Source organism: Telmatherina bonti (assembly GCF_933228915.1).
Source record: "Telmatherina bonti genome assembly, chromosome: 16".
Taxonomy (NCBI): domain Eukaryota; kingdom Metazoa; phylum Chordata; class Actinopteri; order Atheriniformes; family Telmatherinidae; genus Telmatherina; species Telmatherina bonti.
The window spans coordinates 8,881,954-8,895,528 of NC_136614.1; the positions used below are offsets into that span (position 1 = coordinate 8,881,954).

The 13,575-nt window shown below is 44.7% G+C and overlaps 2 protein-coding genes across 2 annotated transcripts in view; both read left to right on the forward strand.

Annotated features, from left to right (window-relative positions):
• The window catches only part of ccr6a (chemokine (C-C motif) receptor 6a), a 9,105-nt gene extending 5,587 nt beyond the window's left edge, over positions 1-3,518 (forward strand). The window contains exon 2 of the mRNA XM_079255848.1: positions 2,120-3,518. Within this exon, the coding sequence (XP_079111974.1) occupies positions 2,128-3,306 (1,179 nt within the window). The 5' untranslated portion in view covers positions 2,120-2,127 and the 3' untranslated portion in view covers positions 3,307-3,518. The remainder of the gene's footprint in view (positions 1-2,119) is intronic.
• An 8,638-nt stretch (positions 3,519-12,156) lies between these two features.
• On the forward strand, positions 12,157-13,371 carry LOC306767613 (kelch repeat and BTB domain-containing protein 11-like; the record flags this gene model as incomplete). The annotated part of the gene is made up of 1 exon (XM_079255688.1): positions 12,157-13,371. The coding sequence occupies exon 1, from the start codon at positions 12,181-12,183 to the stop codon at positions 13,369-13,371; it is 1,191 nt and encodes a 396-aa protein (XP_079111814.1). The 5' UTR covers positions 12,157-12,180.
• Positions 13,372-13,575: the final 204 nt, after the last annotated feature.

Genomic DNA, 13,575 nt, shown 5'->3' on the forward strand with positions numbered 1-13,575 from the left:
AAAATAGATATTTATGTTAAATTTGAACTGTAAAACAGTTCAATTTTAGTATTTAAAAAGAAGAAACAATAAAATGACATAGTATTTTTCATTTAAAATAGTACCAAATATATTACAGTTAAATTAATAAATATTAATATTTGGTAATTACTGCTTACTAATAAATATTGAAATATTACCATATTAGAGCATTTAAATATTAAATAAAAAACATTCACATTAAATTTGAAATGTTAAATTCTTTAATAATGTTTTTGATATTTAGTCATTAATTACTAATAATTCCGTAGAAATAATATTTAATTTGTTTATTTAAATTATTACAATTGGTCAAATAAAAAAGATTAAAATCATAGGATTTAGATATATTAAAGTCATTATATTATTTCCTTTGAAATGATTTGATCGTTGATACTCAGTAATGAATAATGAAATAATAATGACTAATATTAAAGTATTTATTAAATTGTAGAAATGTGAAACCAATACTAAATATTAGGGATGTGACAATGTGCTTTCGTACTAATTTGATTCTGATTTTTATGGGTCCCCATTCGATTTTAAATTGGGATTCTTATGATTCTTTGATTTTGCTGATTTTTGTAAACTAAAAAATGTAGAAAACTTTTTTGTTCGTCATTATTCTTAATTTCAATTATGAAAAATCAACACAGTAGCCAGACCATCATTCTGCTGCTATAATGCCCAAAAAGACAAGTAAAAAAATCAATAAAAAATTATAACATTTTATAATGGATCATTTTTATTTGTTTGGGAAAAAAAATGTGGTTTTTTTTGTTGTTTTTTTAAACAAAAAAAAAAAAAAAAAAACAACAAAAAACCCCAAAACATTTTAAAATTGTGAAGCAAAAATTCCCTATATTAGATTTTCCCACCTCTACTAAATATTATATCAAACATTAAATTATTTGCTTGAAATAATCTGTTGTAATCATGTTAAATAATTATATTTACTACAAATAATTAAATAAAGGATATTTTTCCCTTCTCACCAGTAAATCAGTCCCACAGTGACATCGCTTGTCTCCACAATATGTCAAAATTCATCCAATAATTATCCCTCTTGTCTGGATCATCATCAGGTCTTTTGAATCTGCCATCATCCGGTGATTCTGTACATGATTCAGCGATTGACTGGAGAGCTGACGCTGCCTGGACTTGTGAAAGATATGTGTGAACACTTTGTTCCAGGATCGGGTTCAGATGGCTACGTTCACACTGCAGGCTGAAATTAACCAAATCCGATTTTCTTCCCTATGTGACCTGTATCTGATCTATTGATGACAGTCTGAATGACACTGATGGGATTGTTTCAACTGCCTGACTGCCTGCATATGTCATGTGACCTGCATGTGACTTCAGTCTGAACAGCTTTGTTGCATTTAATGCAACTTTGACGTCAGTTTGGAGGCAGCTGTATGTACTCAGGCATGATGATGTGATGCACAGCTCTGCCAAAGTCATGGACTACAAGAACGTGGCTATGCCGAACAGGTTAGCCAACATGCTGTAACTCACCCCTGTTGCCAACCAGGGAAGACCCAATCCTGCTCACTTTCTTACCGATGGGTCTCCTGAACGACTTGGTGCGCCTTAAATGTTTTGAGGCGATGTGTGGACAGATATGTAAAAGGTATTTCATGACATTCTAAAGTATCTGTGAAGGTACTGTTAACTGCAAAATTATTTATGTGCATTCATGTGCATTCAAATCTCTGAAAGACGAGCTTCCTGCTGAACCTGTGAGGTCATCTGGTGGACTGAAGGGTAGAGTTTGGTATTATCTGTGTACCTGAGGAACCTTCAACATGACGAACGGTCTCAAAGATGTGTTATTGTAAACACAAGGAGTCCCAACACTGTGCCTTGAGGAACCCCTTTGGAAAGACAATGGAAACATGTTCTCTACATTGTGTCCTTTTATAAACACAATTTTGTCCAAATAACTTTTGAATTCCCGTCTCTGATGTCCTTTATGTCGTCCTCTCTTTCCTCCATAGAGTAAACCCTTTGTTTGTCTTTACAAACTAATATTAAACTACTGAGTAAGTCGTTCACTAATCTGACTCTGTTTTTGTTCTTTTTGTTTCTTTTACAGTGAAAGAAATGAATGAGTCAACACAAAACACAACAGTCAACGACTCTATGTCATTCTACAAAGACGATTACTATGATGATTACTATAACAACACCGAATACCCTGAAAATTTTGCTACTCCTTGTCCTTACCATATGAGCTTCAGTGTGAGCAGGGCTATTGACCTGTATGTCCATCCAATCATCTGCATCCTGGGCTTTGTGGGGAACAGTCTGGTGATCGTCACCTATGCGCTCTACAAGAAGACCAAGTCCATGACCGATGTCTACCTGCTCAATGTGGCCATTGCTGACTTGCTGTTTGTGCTAGCGCTGCCTCTCCTCATCTACAATGAGCTTTCTAACTGGTCGATGGGGCCGGTGGCCTGTAAGCTGCTGCGTGGCATCTACAGTGTGAACCTGTACAGCGGCATGCTGCTGCTCGCCTGCATCAGCATCGACCGCTACATCGCCATCGTCCAAGCTCGCCGCAGCTTCAGGCTGCGCTCACTGTCATACAGCCGCCTCATCTGCGCCATCATATGGGCCTTCGCCATACTGGTGTCCGTGCCCACTTTATACTTCTACCAGCTGTACCAACCGACACACCTCACTACCTTCTATTTGGTTGATGACGAAGAGGAGGACCAGAGTTCTTCGGCTTCACAAGTCTGTGAGTTGAGGTTTGGGGACCGGAACACAGCCCTGAAGACCAAAGTGGCCATCCCCAGCACCCAGCTGGCTGTGGGCTTCTTCCTGCCGCTGTTCATCATGATCTTCTGTTACACCTTCGTCATCATCACCCTGATGAAAGCCAAAAACTTCCAGCGCCACAAAGCAGTTCGGGTGGTGCTGGCAGTGGTGTTGGCGTTTATCATCTGCCACCTGCCCTACAACCTGGTTCTGCTACACAAGACCATCAAAATTTTCGAGTTGCACGCCTGTTCAGCTGACGATGCTTGGCAGACGGTGCTGGAGGTGATGCAATCTGTGGCGTACCTGCACTGCTGCCTGAACCCGGTGCTGTATGCCTTTGTCGGGGTGAAGTTCAGGAACCACTTCAGGAGGATCTTCCAGGACTTGTGGTGTGTAAGTAAGAAGTACATCAACCCACGTCGCTTCTCCAGGGTCACTTCTGAGACCTATGTGACCTCGGTCCGTCGCTCAGTGGATGTGTCCAGTGAAACTGGCTCTTCCTTCACCATGTAATGTTGCCCGGCCGCTGGATCTGTGGATCTGGAAGATTTTGAGGCCTGAGTGACTCAAGTGTGATTCTCTTGTTTGTAAAACAGCCACAGGACTCATAAGACAAATATCTGGGTTCGCAGATCATGTAGAAAAGTTCTAATTAGGCAATAAACATGCTTCTTTTTAAATTTGCTTCTATTTTATTGTTTTGAGTGAATATTATCCTGCGGCAACATGTTGGAAGAAGTAAAAGTTTGGATGGGAAGGTCTCTGCTTTGGTGCTAAACTGGATCCACTGGTATTACGTTGTGCTTATTAGCAGCCATACAGCTGAGTGTAACTGCTGTATAGTCCCACAGGGATCTGGTCTGGGACCTCTTTGATTCAACATCTTCCACCTACACAAATCATTACCATTTGTGATCAGATATATGCAGATGATACATAAATACACAACTATAACCAGGGAATCAAGGAAAGAAGAAGATTTTGCAAGATTTCATTAAGTGCACATTCACATTTTGGTCTGCTTTAAACAAATCAAATCAAACTTTATTCATAGAGCACATCATCATACATAAAATGCTACTCAGAGTGCTTTATATTAAGTTATGTATGCATAAACACACACAACACACACATATAAATGTATATATATATATAGAGAGAGAGAGAGGGAGAGAGAGATATATGTGTATATATGTATATGTGTGTGTGTATATATATATATATATATATATATATATATATATATATATATATAGTACATATAAATCATGGCCATCTAACATGAAAGAACATCTGATGGACTTGCATAGTTTTTTTTTTGTATAAAACTCAGAAACTGAAACAAATTGCATGTTTGTATGGGCACTGTGGTATTCTGATTTTTATAAAAGTATTGATTCTGATGTGTTGAGTGGCAGACATGGAAGTACTCTGGACTTTCCAGTCCATCCCTGGCAGCTGTTTGGGGGAATGTTGCCTCCTAGTGAGCAGTTGTGATAACTGCATGATGTTGTGCAGGTGGTTTGGTCCACTTCAGTAAGGTTCAGTGTGAATGTGTCTTGAACAGAAAAATAACCGTAAGATTTCATAACAAGAAAAAGGTAATCATTTCCCACTCCGAAACGGCTGCAAGTTGGAGCTTCGGTCTGCATTACCAAACAGCACAAATTCAGCCAGAAACAGATCTTTAGCTCCTCAGGAACATCCCAGTTGGTCCCAGACCACCCAGCAGCACAGTAAACTCTGTAAAATAAATCTTCCCTGAAGATTAATCCAACATTATTCCAAGACTTTAGAGCTTTCTGGCTGTTTTCCGGTGTTGGACCTCAGGATGCTGAACGCCAGCCTGCATCCCGGACCACCAGACCACCATCTGGTCACACTTAATCTGATAATTTTCAGGATTAAAATGTGGATGGAACTTGTCCCTGCTGAGAGGTTTTCCCTCTCAGACCCGAAGGAGGCTGACATCAGTCGGTTTGTTGTCTGATGTCCTGTGTCATGTCGAAACTTTTTCGCTCTGAATGTAACTTTTGTGTTCAATTTTTAGATTGAAGTTGTGAGAATAAATGTTTTCTTTATTTTTTTTGAGTTTTTGTGTTTTTGGGAAAGTTGTCTCCATCACTGTCAGCCTGCAATACAGTAAAGATTCTGTGTTCACTGAAAAGCTCTCAGTAGAGTATAAATAAAAAAAGGAAGTTGGGGTCTCCCTCTCTCGTCTGGTTTAGCAGCACCAATGAAGCAGTGTGTCTTTTTCCTCTGTGAAGGACCAAGTTAATCCGGCTATCCTGCCCCTAAAATGACAGCGCCAGCAAGGAGGACAAAAGAAGATTTGGGATCTGAAATCCAGGACAGACCTGAACCAGGACCTGAGAGATGCATCTGGACCTTTAGCACAAGAACTGGACTGATGCTCAGGTGGAACCAGGTCCAGAACCATCTGAGAGAGATCGGAGAAAGAACTTTGCTCAGATTAAATATTCACTTTCAAGCAGCTGCGATTAAATAAACTTAATTTCTGTCTCATTTACTGGACTTAAGCTGAACACATTCCAGTAAAACTCTGCAGCAGTTTCATGATTTCATGGAAATGTAATGAAACGAGGCTGGATCAGGACTAGAGGCATAACCTAAATGTTCCTGTTGATACGATACCAACAGTTCATGGAACTTCTTTTCATCGATATCAAAAGCAATGTCGATTCTTCCCATTTTCTAAAGGAAAATCACACTCAAACAGCGTGTTACACCAAGAGCAATATCTATCGATCCATCCATCTTCAGCCACTTATCTGGGATCAGATCACGGGGGCAGCAGCCTAAGCAGGGAAGCCTAGCCTTCCCTCTCCACAGCCACATTTGCCAACTCTGTTGGGGGGTGATCCCAAGGCGTTCCCAGGTATAATCCCTCCAGCGTGTCCTGGGTCTTCCCCGGGGTCTCCTCCCAGAGGGACGTGCCTGGAACACCTCACCAGGGAGGTCCAGGAGGCATCCTGACCAGATGCCCGATTCACCTCAACTGGTTCCTCTCGATGCGGAGGAGCAGCGGCTCTACTCTGATCTCCTCCCGGATGACCGAGCTCCTCACCCTATCTCTAAGGGTGAGCCCGGCCACCCTGCGGAGGAAACTCATTTCAGCCGCCTGTATACGAGATCTGGTTCTTTCGGTCACGACCCACAGCTCATGACCATAGGTGAGGGTAGGAACGTAGATTGACTGGTAAATCAAGAGCTTCGCCTTCTGGCTCAGCTCCTTCTTCAACACGACAGACCGGCGCAGAGTCCGCATTACTGCAGACGCCGCACCGATACATCTGTCGATCTCGCGCTCCATCTTTCCCTCACTCGTGAACAAGACCCTGAGATATTTAAACTCCTCCACTTGAGGCAGGACCTGACTCCCGACCCGGAGAGGGCAGTCCACCCTATTCCGGCTGAGGACCATGGTCTCAGATTTGGAGGTGCTGATTCTCATCCCAGCCGCTTCACACTCGGCCGCGAATCGCTCAATCAAGAGCTGATGATCACGACCAGATGAAGCCAACAGGACCACGTCATCTGCAAAAAGCAGGGACCCAGTCCAGAGACCACCAAGCTGGATCCCCTCAACGCCTCGGCTGCGCCTAGAAATTCTGTCCATATAAGTTATGAACAGAATCGGTGATAAAGGGCAGCCTTGGTGGAGTCCAACCCTCACCGGAAACGTATCCGACTTACTACCGGTAATGTGGACGAAGCTCTGACACCTGTCGTACAGGGACCGGACAGCTCGTACAAGGAGGTCCGGTACCCCATACCCCCGGAGTACCCCCCACAGGAGCCCCCGGGGGACACGGTCAAATGCCTTCTCCAGGTCCACAAAGCACATGTAGACTGGTTGGGCAAACTCCCAAGCCCCCTCCGGGACCCCAAAGAGGGTATAGAGCTGGTCCACTGTTCCGCCACCAGGACGAAAACCACACTGCTCCTTCTCAATCTGGGATTCGACTATCCGGCAGACCCTCCTCTCCAGGACCCCTGAATAGACCTTACCAGGGAGGCTGAGGAGTGTGATTCCCCTGTAATTGGAACACACCCTCTTCAGTCTGCCAGTCCAGCAGCATTGTCCCCGATGTCCACGCGATGCTGCAGAGGCGTGTCAGCCAGGACAGCTCCACAGCATCCAGAGCCTTAAGGAACTCCGGGCGAATTGGAGCTCGCTGACAGGGGACTCAGCCAGACGTTCCCAGCAGACCCTCACAACACATTTGGGCCTGCCAGATCTGACCGGCTTCCTCCCCCACCATCTGAGCCAACTCACCACCAGGTGGTGATCAGTTGACAGCTCCGCCCCCCTCTTCACCCGAGTGGCCAAGGCATGTGGCCGCATATGGACACTCTTATGTTGGAACATGGTGTTCGTTATGGAAAATCCATGACAAGCACAGAAGTCCAATAACAAAACACCATTTAGGTCTGGGGGGGGGGGGGGGGGGGGGGGTTGTCCAACTTACTGATCACTTCTCCACATAAACAAGGCGTCACATGAAAACAGAAACTCTGCTGATCACAGAGACGTCTTTCATCTCTCTTCTGGGAGAGAAGACACTTCTTCAGACTCTGCTGCTTACAGAGACGTCTGTCTCGCCACGGTGGGACAGAAACTCTGGCAGCTAACAGCCACAATCACACACCATGTCTCATTTTACTGTTAACATTGTGAACATGACATGGATCCTGATGTGTTGTCTGTCCCTCCCCCCCACATGCACGCACGCACGCACGCACACACACACACACACACACACACACACACACACACACACACACACACACACACAAAACACTGCAGGTTATTATACTGATGGTTTCACTGTGTCACTGCAGAGGAAATATGACTGCGTCTCTGTGGCTGATTTAATCACATTATGGCTGCAAACACTGCAGCTCTGTTCCACACACGCACACACACGCACACACACACACACACACTCACACACACTCTCTGATCAATTCAGTCTTTCAGCAAAAAGTCAGAAAAATGCCTCTCATTGATTGGTTCTGACAGACGTGACTTTGTGCTGCTCAACAGTAGAAGTCAGCATCGCAGAGTTTCAGAAATGAAGCAAAAAATCCTGTTTATTGATAAAAAAAAAAGTCATAAAAAATTATGCAAAACTGACTGAATGTGAACGAACTGTTGCAGCACATTAAAGCGATTGGCTGAAATCGATCTGGGACACGAGACGAACAGCTGATAAGTAAATTTTGTCAGCAGTTTGGCTAAAACTGAACTCAGCTTCAGTGTGTTTCTGTCGTCTGGGAGTCTGAGGCTGAAAATGCTGCAAAGCTGCTGCATCTGCTCTGCAGCAGAAGCTCCTCAGAGTCACCAATGTTTGCTCAGCAGATTGTTGAGAGGGATCAAGTGATTCTGGAAACCAGATTCCTTTTTCTGTTCTCCAACAGCACGAAGATAACGAAGGTTCGGAGAGGAATGTCTGCATTCAGGATGCTCTGATCAGACAGGGGCTGTTTCGTAATTCAGGGTCTGCATACTTCCGCAGACTGCGTAGGCAACAAAGTGTTCTACGTGGTCTGTACACACCGAAGTGCCTTACTATCAGTAAAATGAGACGGCCTCTCTAGTGGATGAGAATTACCCATAGTGCTCTAGTCCTCTGTTGCCTAGCAACTACATATGCCAAGTTTATCTAATTACTGATCCCATTCTTCCACAAAAAGACACAAAAATATTGTTTAAATGACAGAAAATGGTGCCAGTAATTTAAATTTGATTTATTTTCATTTTCCTTTGTATGTAAATGAGCAACATGAGGCGCTTTAGACGAGCTCTCCTCTGGCTGACGGCTCATCCTGTCAAGCTGACGTTAACTTCAGTGGGAAATAATCCTTGTTAGACACATATACAGTTGTCCTCATATGTATTCATACCATCCCATTAAAGAAGGAGAAAACTGCTGTCTGGGAAATAAGATGAAACTGACTAAAGTCATAATAAATTACAGTGTTATGAAAACCATGACATTATTTTCTAATTCTGGTTCGATAGAAAGATTTTTAAAAAGCAAACAAATACGATAAAATAACAAATGTTACATAACTCAAACTAATATCTGCAATTTTAAATCATTTGATGTTTCTGCTCCAGTCAGGTGTTTTCTGTTCCTCTCAGTCAGACTTCTGCACCTGTTGACAGGTATTTTGTCCCACTGTTCAACAGAAAAATGCTCCAATTTGTCCAGGACCAATCTGTTTGTTTGTTTTTTTCTTTAACTCAATTAAATGACAAAACAGAGTCTTATATCACTGGATTATAATTTAGCACATGTTTAATTATTGTTCCTTATTCCAGTCTGCAGTTATCTGAATGACTGTAATAAATTCAGCCTTTTCTTTAATGAAAGCTGACGAAGACATCTGAGGACGACTGGAATGAAATTCATTTGTGGTTATTGGACACAATGTCCTCCCAGCTTGTCTGCTGGGACTAATGTGTCCTTGTATCCTTCGTTTTAAGATAATCTGGAGCAAAATGAAGTCCGGACTGGGCGGACTGGGAGGAGCCTTTGAATTGAGACAGCACGTGGTGCCACGATGACATACGCAGCCGATGAATCCGCACTTGGAAGTGTGCAGAACCTGAATTAAGACACACCCAAGACCAGCTGATCCAGACAGGAAGCAGCTGATCATCCACAAATAAACTGATCAGACCTGACAGCTGCACGCAGATCTCTTCACGCTTCAGAACGATTGATGCTGCTGCAGTAAACAGTCTGCAGTTTATGATGCAGAAATGTGGAGAAAACTAATAAAATCCACTGATGTAAAAGATTACATTTTATTCTGGAGGGACATTTGACGACTGGAGTCCACCATCCTCATCTGTTCATTCACCTGAAAACAGCCTTTAAAAAGCGGGATAATACCTCTTATCCTGCAATGCAAACATTTCAACCTAGATTGTGGGCGGAGCCAGAGGTTCCTGGCTGATGATGTCACCTGTGCAGGTTGTTAATACTGTTGTGCGAAGCACTTTATTGAACTTGTTTACATATTTTCTAGGAAAATAAAGTTGTTCAGTGAGAACAATTTAAATAATTTCTTTTAACTCTTTAACTAACCATCGTTCCAGTCTTTAGTGGACAGAAAGGTCTTCCTCAAAAACCGCCATGAAAACATGAACAAAGGCCAATTTTCCACTTTTTTGTTAAAATTGTATTTTGATTACATTTCACTTTTTTTTAATGGGAAAAAAAACAATTAAAACACATTATAGATGTTGGGAAGCTGTGATTTCTTTTTAAATATGACGCTTAATGCGGCCGCCTCCTGCATCAGCTACGCATGTAATTTAATTTGTTTTCAAGGATCCTAGCGATCCGTCACTTGAAGCAAGAAATGAAGCAAAAATACCTGGAGAAGATGCAAAAGAAGAAAAATAAATAAATAAATAATAATAAAAAAAAAAAGTAGTTTTATTCTTCCTCTGGTGTTTTTGGACGGCTGTAAACAATGGTGCATTTCCGCCACCAAATGGTGTCAAAACACTCTGAACTCAGCACTGCCCCCTAGTGGTTGAACAGACAACAACCATGGTGACGTAAAAGACAAAGTTTTTTTTAATTTATTTTTTTTATTCATTTAAATTCCAAATATCATAAACACAAATTCAAGACGAAAATAAGTATGAGGACGGAGATGTACGACAGCGTTTAAAAGGAACGTCCACATTTACGTATGTAAGGGAGCAGAAAGGCTTTTAACGCCTTTGTAACGATGGAAGCAGTAAACATGCCGTTGATTAGACAGCACATCAATAAATAATGACCAAGTATAAAATAAATCAAAATAAAATAAAAACCACACATTCAGGTCCTCAGAGGTATTAAACGCATTACAAATGACCTAATCATAATAATAATAAAACAAATGATTGATTGGGTTATTTTTGTACCGACTGATGTTGATCAAACAATTTGAGCAAACTAAAAAAAAAAAAAAAAAGAGGAAAATATGAATCTGGGTTGTTTTGCAAGAGTTTTCTGGAGAAGACATTTTTGTGCATTAATGACCTAATGGTGCAGTGAATGTGTCCGCTGTGACCTGTTGACCTTTCAGACATGCAGCTGTTTCTACATGTCTGCACTTTACTCATCCTCTGAACCCCCCCTCACTGCGGTATAAAATGTTCTATATTTTCATACATTTCCTTCAGCCATGAAAAGAGAAATTATACAGCTTGTTTATGAGAATATTGTAGATATGAAAACATTTTATATTTTTTTATAGAAAAGATGAAAAATATAAACTCAAAAAGTCAAATAAGACTCCAAATAAAGGAAAGTATTGACGTCTGGAGAAGAAAAATATGTGGATATATGTAAACATATTTTTACTCATGTGTGCTTCACAGTTCTTCTTAACAGATTTTTTTAAGGAAAATCCTCCCATGTGGAGTAAAAACAAACAAACATGGACAGAAATGAAGAGAAAAATGAGTTGAAAGAAGGTTGAATGAACTTTAAACCGGAATAAACTTTATTTGACACCGGATTGATTCACTGTCAGAGTTCTGATTGATTAGTGTGATGTGATCAGCAGGGTGGAGGTGCTGGACTCCACGTGTTCTGCATTCATTTGTCTCTCAGTTTGTTGTTATATTGATGGTTCTGGTCGTTCTGAAACCTTTCTGATCAGTTTTTGACCACTGGACTCTCCTGGATCGGGTCTTGAGCCAGTCTGCTGGACTGCTGGTACACAGAACCACTGACAGCTAAACAGCATCACACTTCAGGTGTTTCTGAACCTTCAGATCCGAAGTCAGAGGTTTGAAGCCCACGTGCGTGTTTTAGAGGTTTAAAATCTGCACGTGCTGTTCGCTTTGTAAATCTGTTCTGGACGGATCGAACTTTCTGCACCACGTGACCACCGCGGCCGCGTTTTCATTAAAAATCTTTAAAACGACAAATTAAAATCTGGAACTCCTTCAATGAGTCCTCAGAGCGGTTCTGGAACCGTTCTGCGGTTCCGAGCAGATCCATTGTTCCCTCTCCGCGGTGTCACGGGGCGTGACAGTCCGGCGTGGAGCTTCAGCCGGAGGGAGAGGAAGAGTCCGGCGGTCCCTGGACGTCATTGTGTCCGAACACTCAGCGAACCGAACCGGTCAGCAACCGGAGAAGTTCGGCTGCAGGGAGGAGACGACTGTTCCGACAGAGGCGGGTCAGAGCTGCGCGTGAACAGGAAGAAAAACTTGTTGGAAGAGAATAAAGAGCAGCAAACAGGGCGTCGACTGGAGAGAAAAGACCGAACAGAAGGAGGTCTGGAGACTGGAAATCTCTGCTGACAGGACCCGGATCGATCCGGTCCGCCACAGATCCGGCTCCGATGGAGGCCGGTGAGGGTCAGCAGGCAGACGTGTCCGCCGGGGAGGTTTGTGGATCTGCGGACATGTCGCAGCTGATCTGCGCAGAAAACTGCTGCGAGCTTCTGAGCAAAGCGAAGCGGGAAGGCGCGGAGGAGGAGAAGCGGCGCATCCTCCGCTACATGAGCGACCACTACCTGGAGGTGCTGCGGACCCCCGCCGCGTACGGCCGGCTCGCGGCGGGGGAGCGCGAGCTCATCCTGGCGCTGAGAATGGAGGGGAGGAAGGTGCTGGCGGTGTCCGAAACCTGCGAGGTGTTCGACCGCGGGGGGAGCAGAGAGGACAGCCGGCCGCAGAGCCCGCAGCTGCCTGCAGCGGAGGACGCCGCCCCACGGCGGGTGTTCTACCTCCACCCGGACACACGGCGGTGGGAGGTGCTGACCAGCCTGCCGGAGGAAGTCCCGGCTAAAGGCTCCGGGATGTGCACCATGTATAACTACCTGTTTGTGGCGGGCGGCATGGCGGCGCAGGGGGACGGCCGCCCCGCCGCCTCGGACCGGGTGTTCTGCTTCAACCCGCGGACCGGCCTGTGGAGCCAGGTCCGCCCGCTGGCGCAGCCGCGCTGCCAGCTCCGCCTGGTCTCCATGGACGGGTACCTGTACGCCATCGGGGGGGAGTGTCTGTTCACAGTGGAGCGCTACGACCCGCGCGCGGACAGGTGGACCCACGTGGCCCCGCTGCCTAAAGGCTCGTTCGCCGTGGCCCACGAGGCGACGTCCTGCGGCGGGGAGCTGTTCGTGTCCGGCGGCTCGCTCTTCTACCGGCTGCTGCGCTACGACTCCCGCCGGGACGAGTGGGAGGAGTGTCCGTTCAACGAGAGCCGGCGCCGCTCCACGGACATGGTGGCGCACCGGAGCACCGTGTACCGCTTCGACGTGGATCGGGAGCGCGCAGGGGTGAACGTGTACAGGTACAGCACGGTGGTGAAGGTGTGGCTCGGTGGCGCGTGCTTTCCGCTGAAGAACCCGCTGCCGTTCCGGTGCGCGGTGCTGGAGGACCGGATCTTCTGCGTCAACCGGAGCCACGTGTTGCAGTTTGACGTGACGGAGGAGCGCGAGGGCTTCCTGCCCGAGGTGTTGCCCTCCCCCGCAGAGGCTAGAGGAACCCTGGTGCCCTTTGTCCTCACTTTGACCAATGATCCGACCCGGAACTGAGACCAGTGGGTTTCCCGCCGCGGTGCCTTCCAGTTGCTGCATGAAGCCACCATGTCTGTTCCTGCTGTCACAGGTCGCTGGTTTGATTCCCAGCGCAGGAAGGCATGTTTGCAACATAAGTTTTTATTCAGAAGAAAAAGACTAAATATCCGGTTTGGACCAGGATCACGTGACCTGCCTGAACGCTTTATATGAACAAACTCT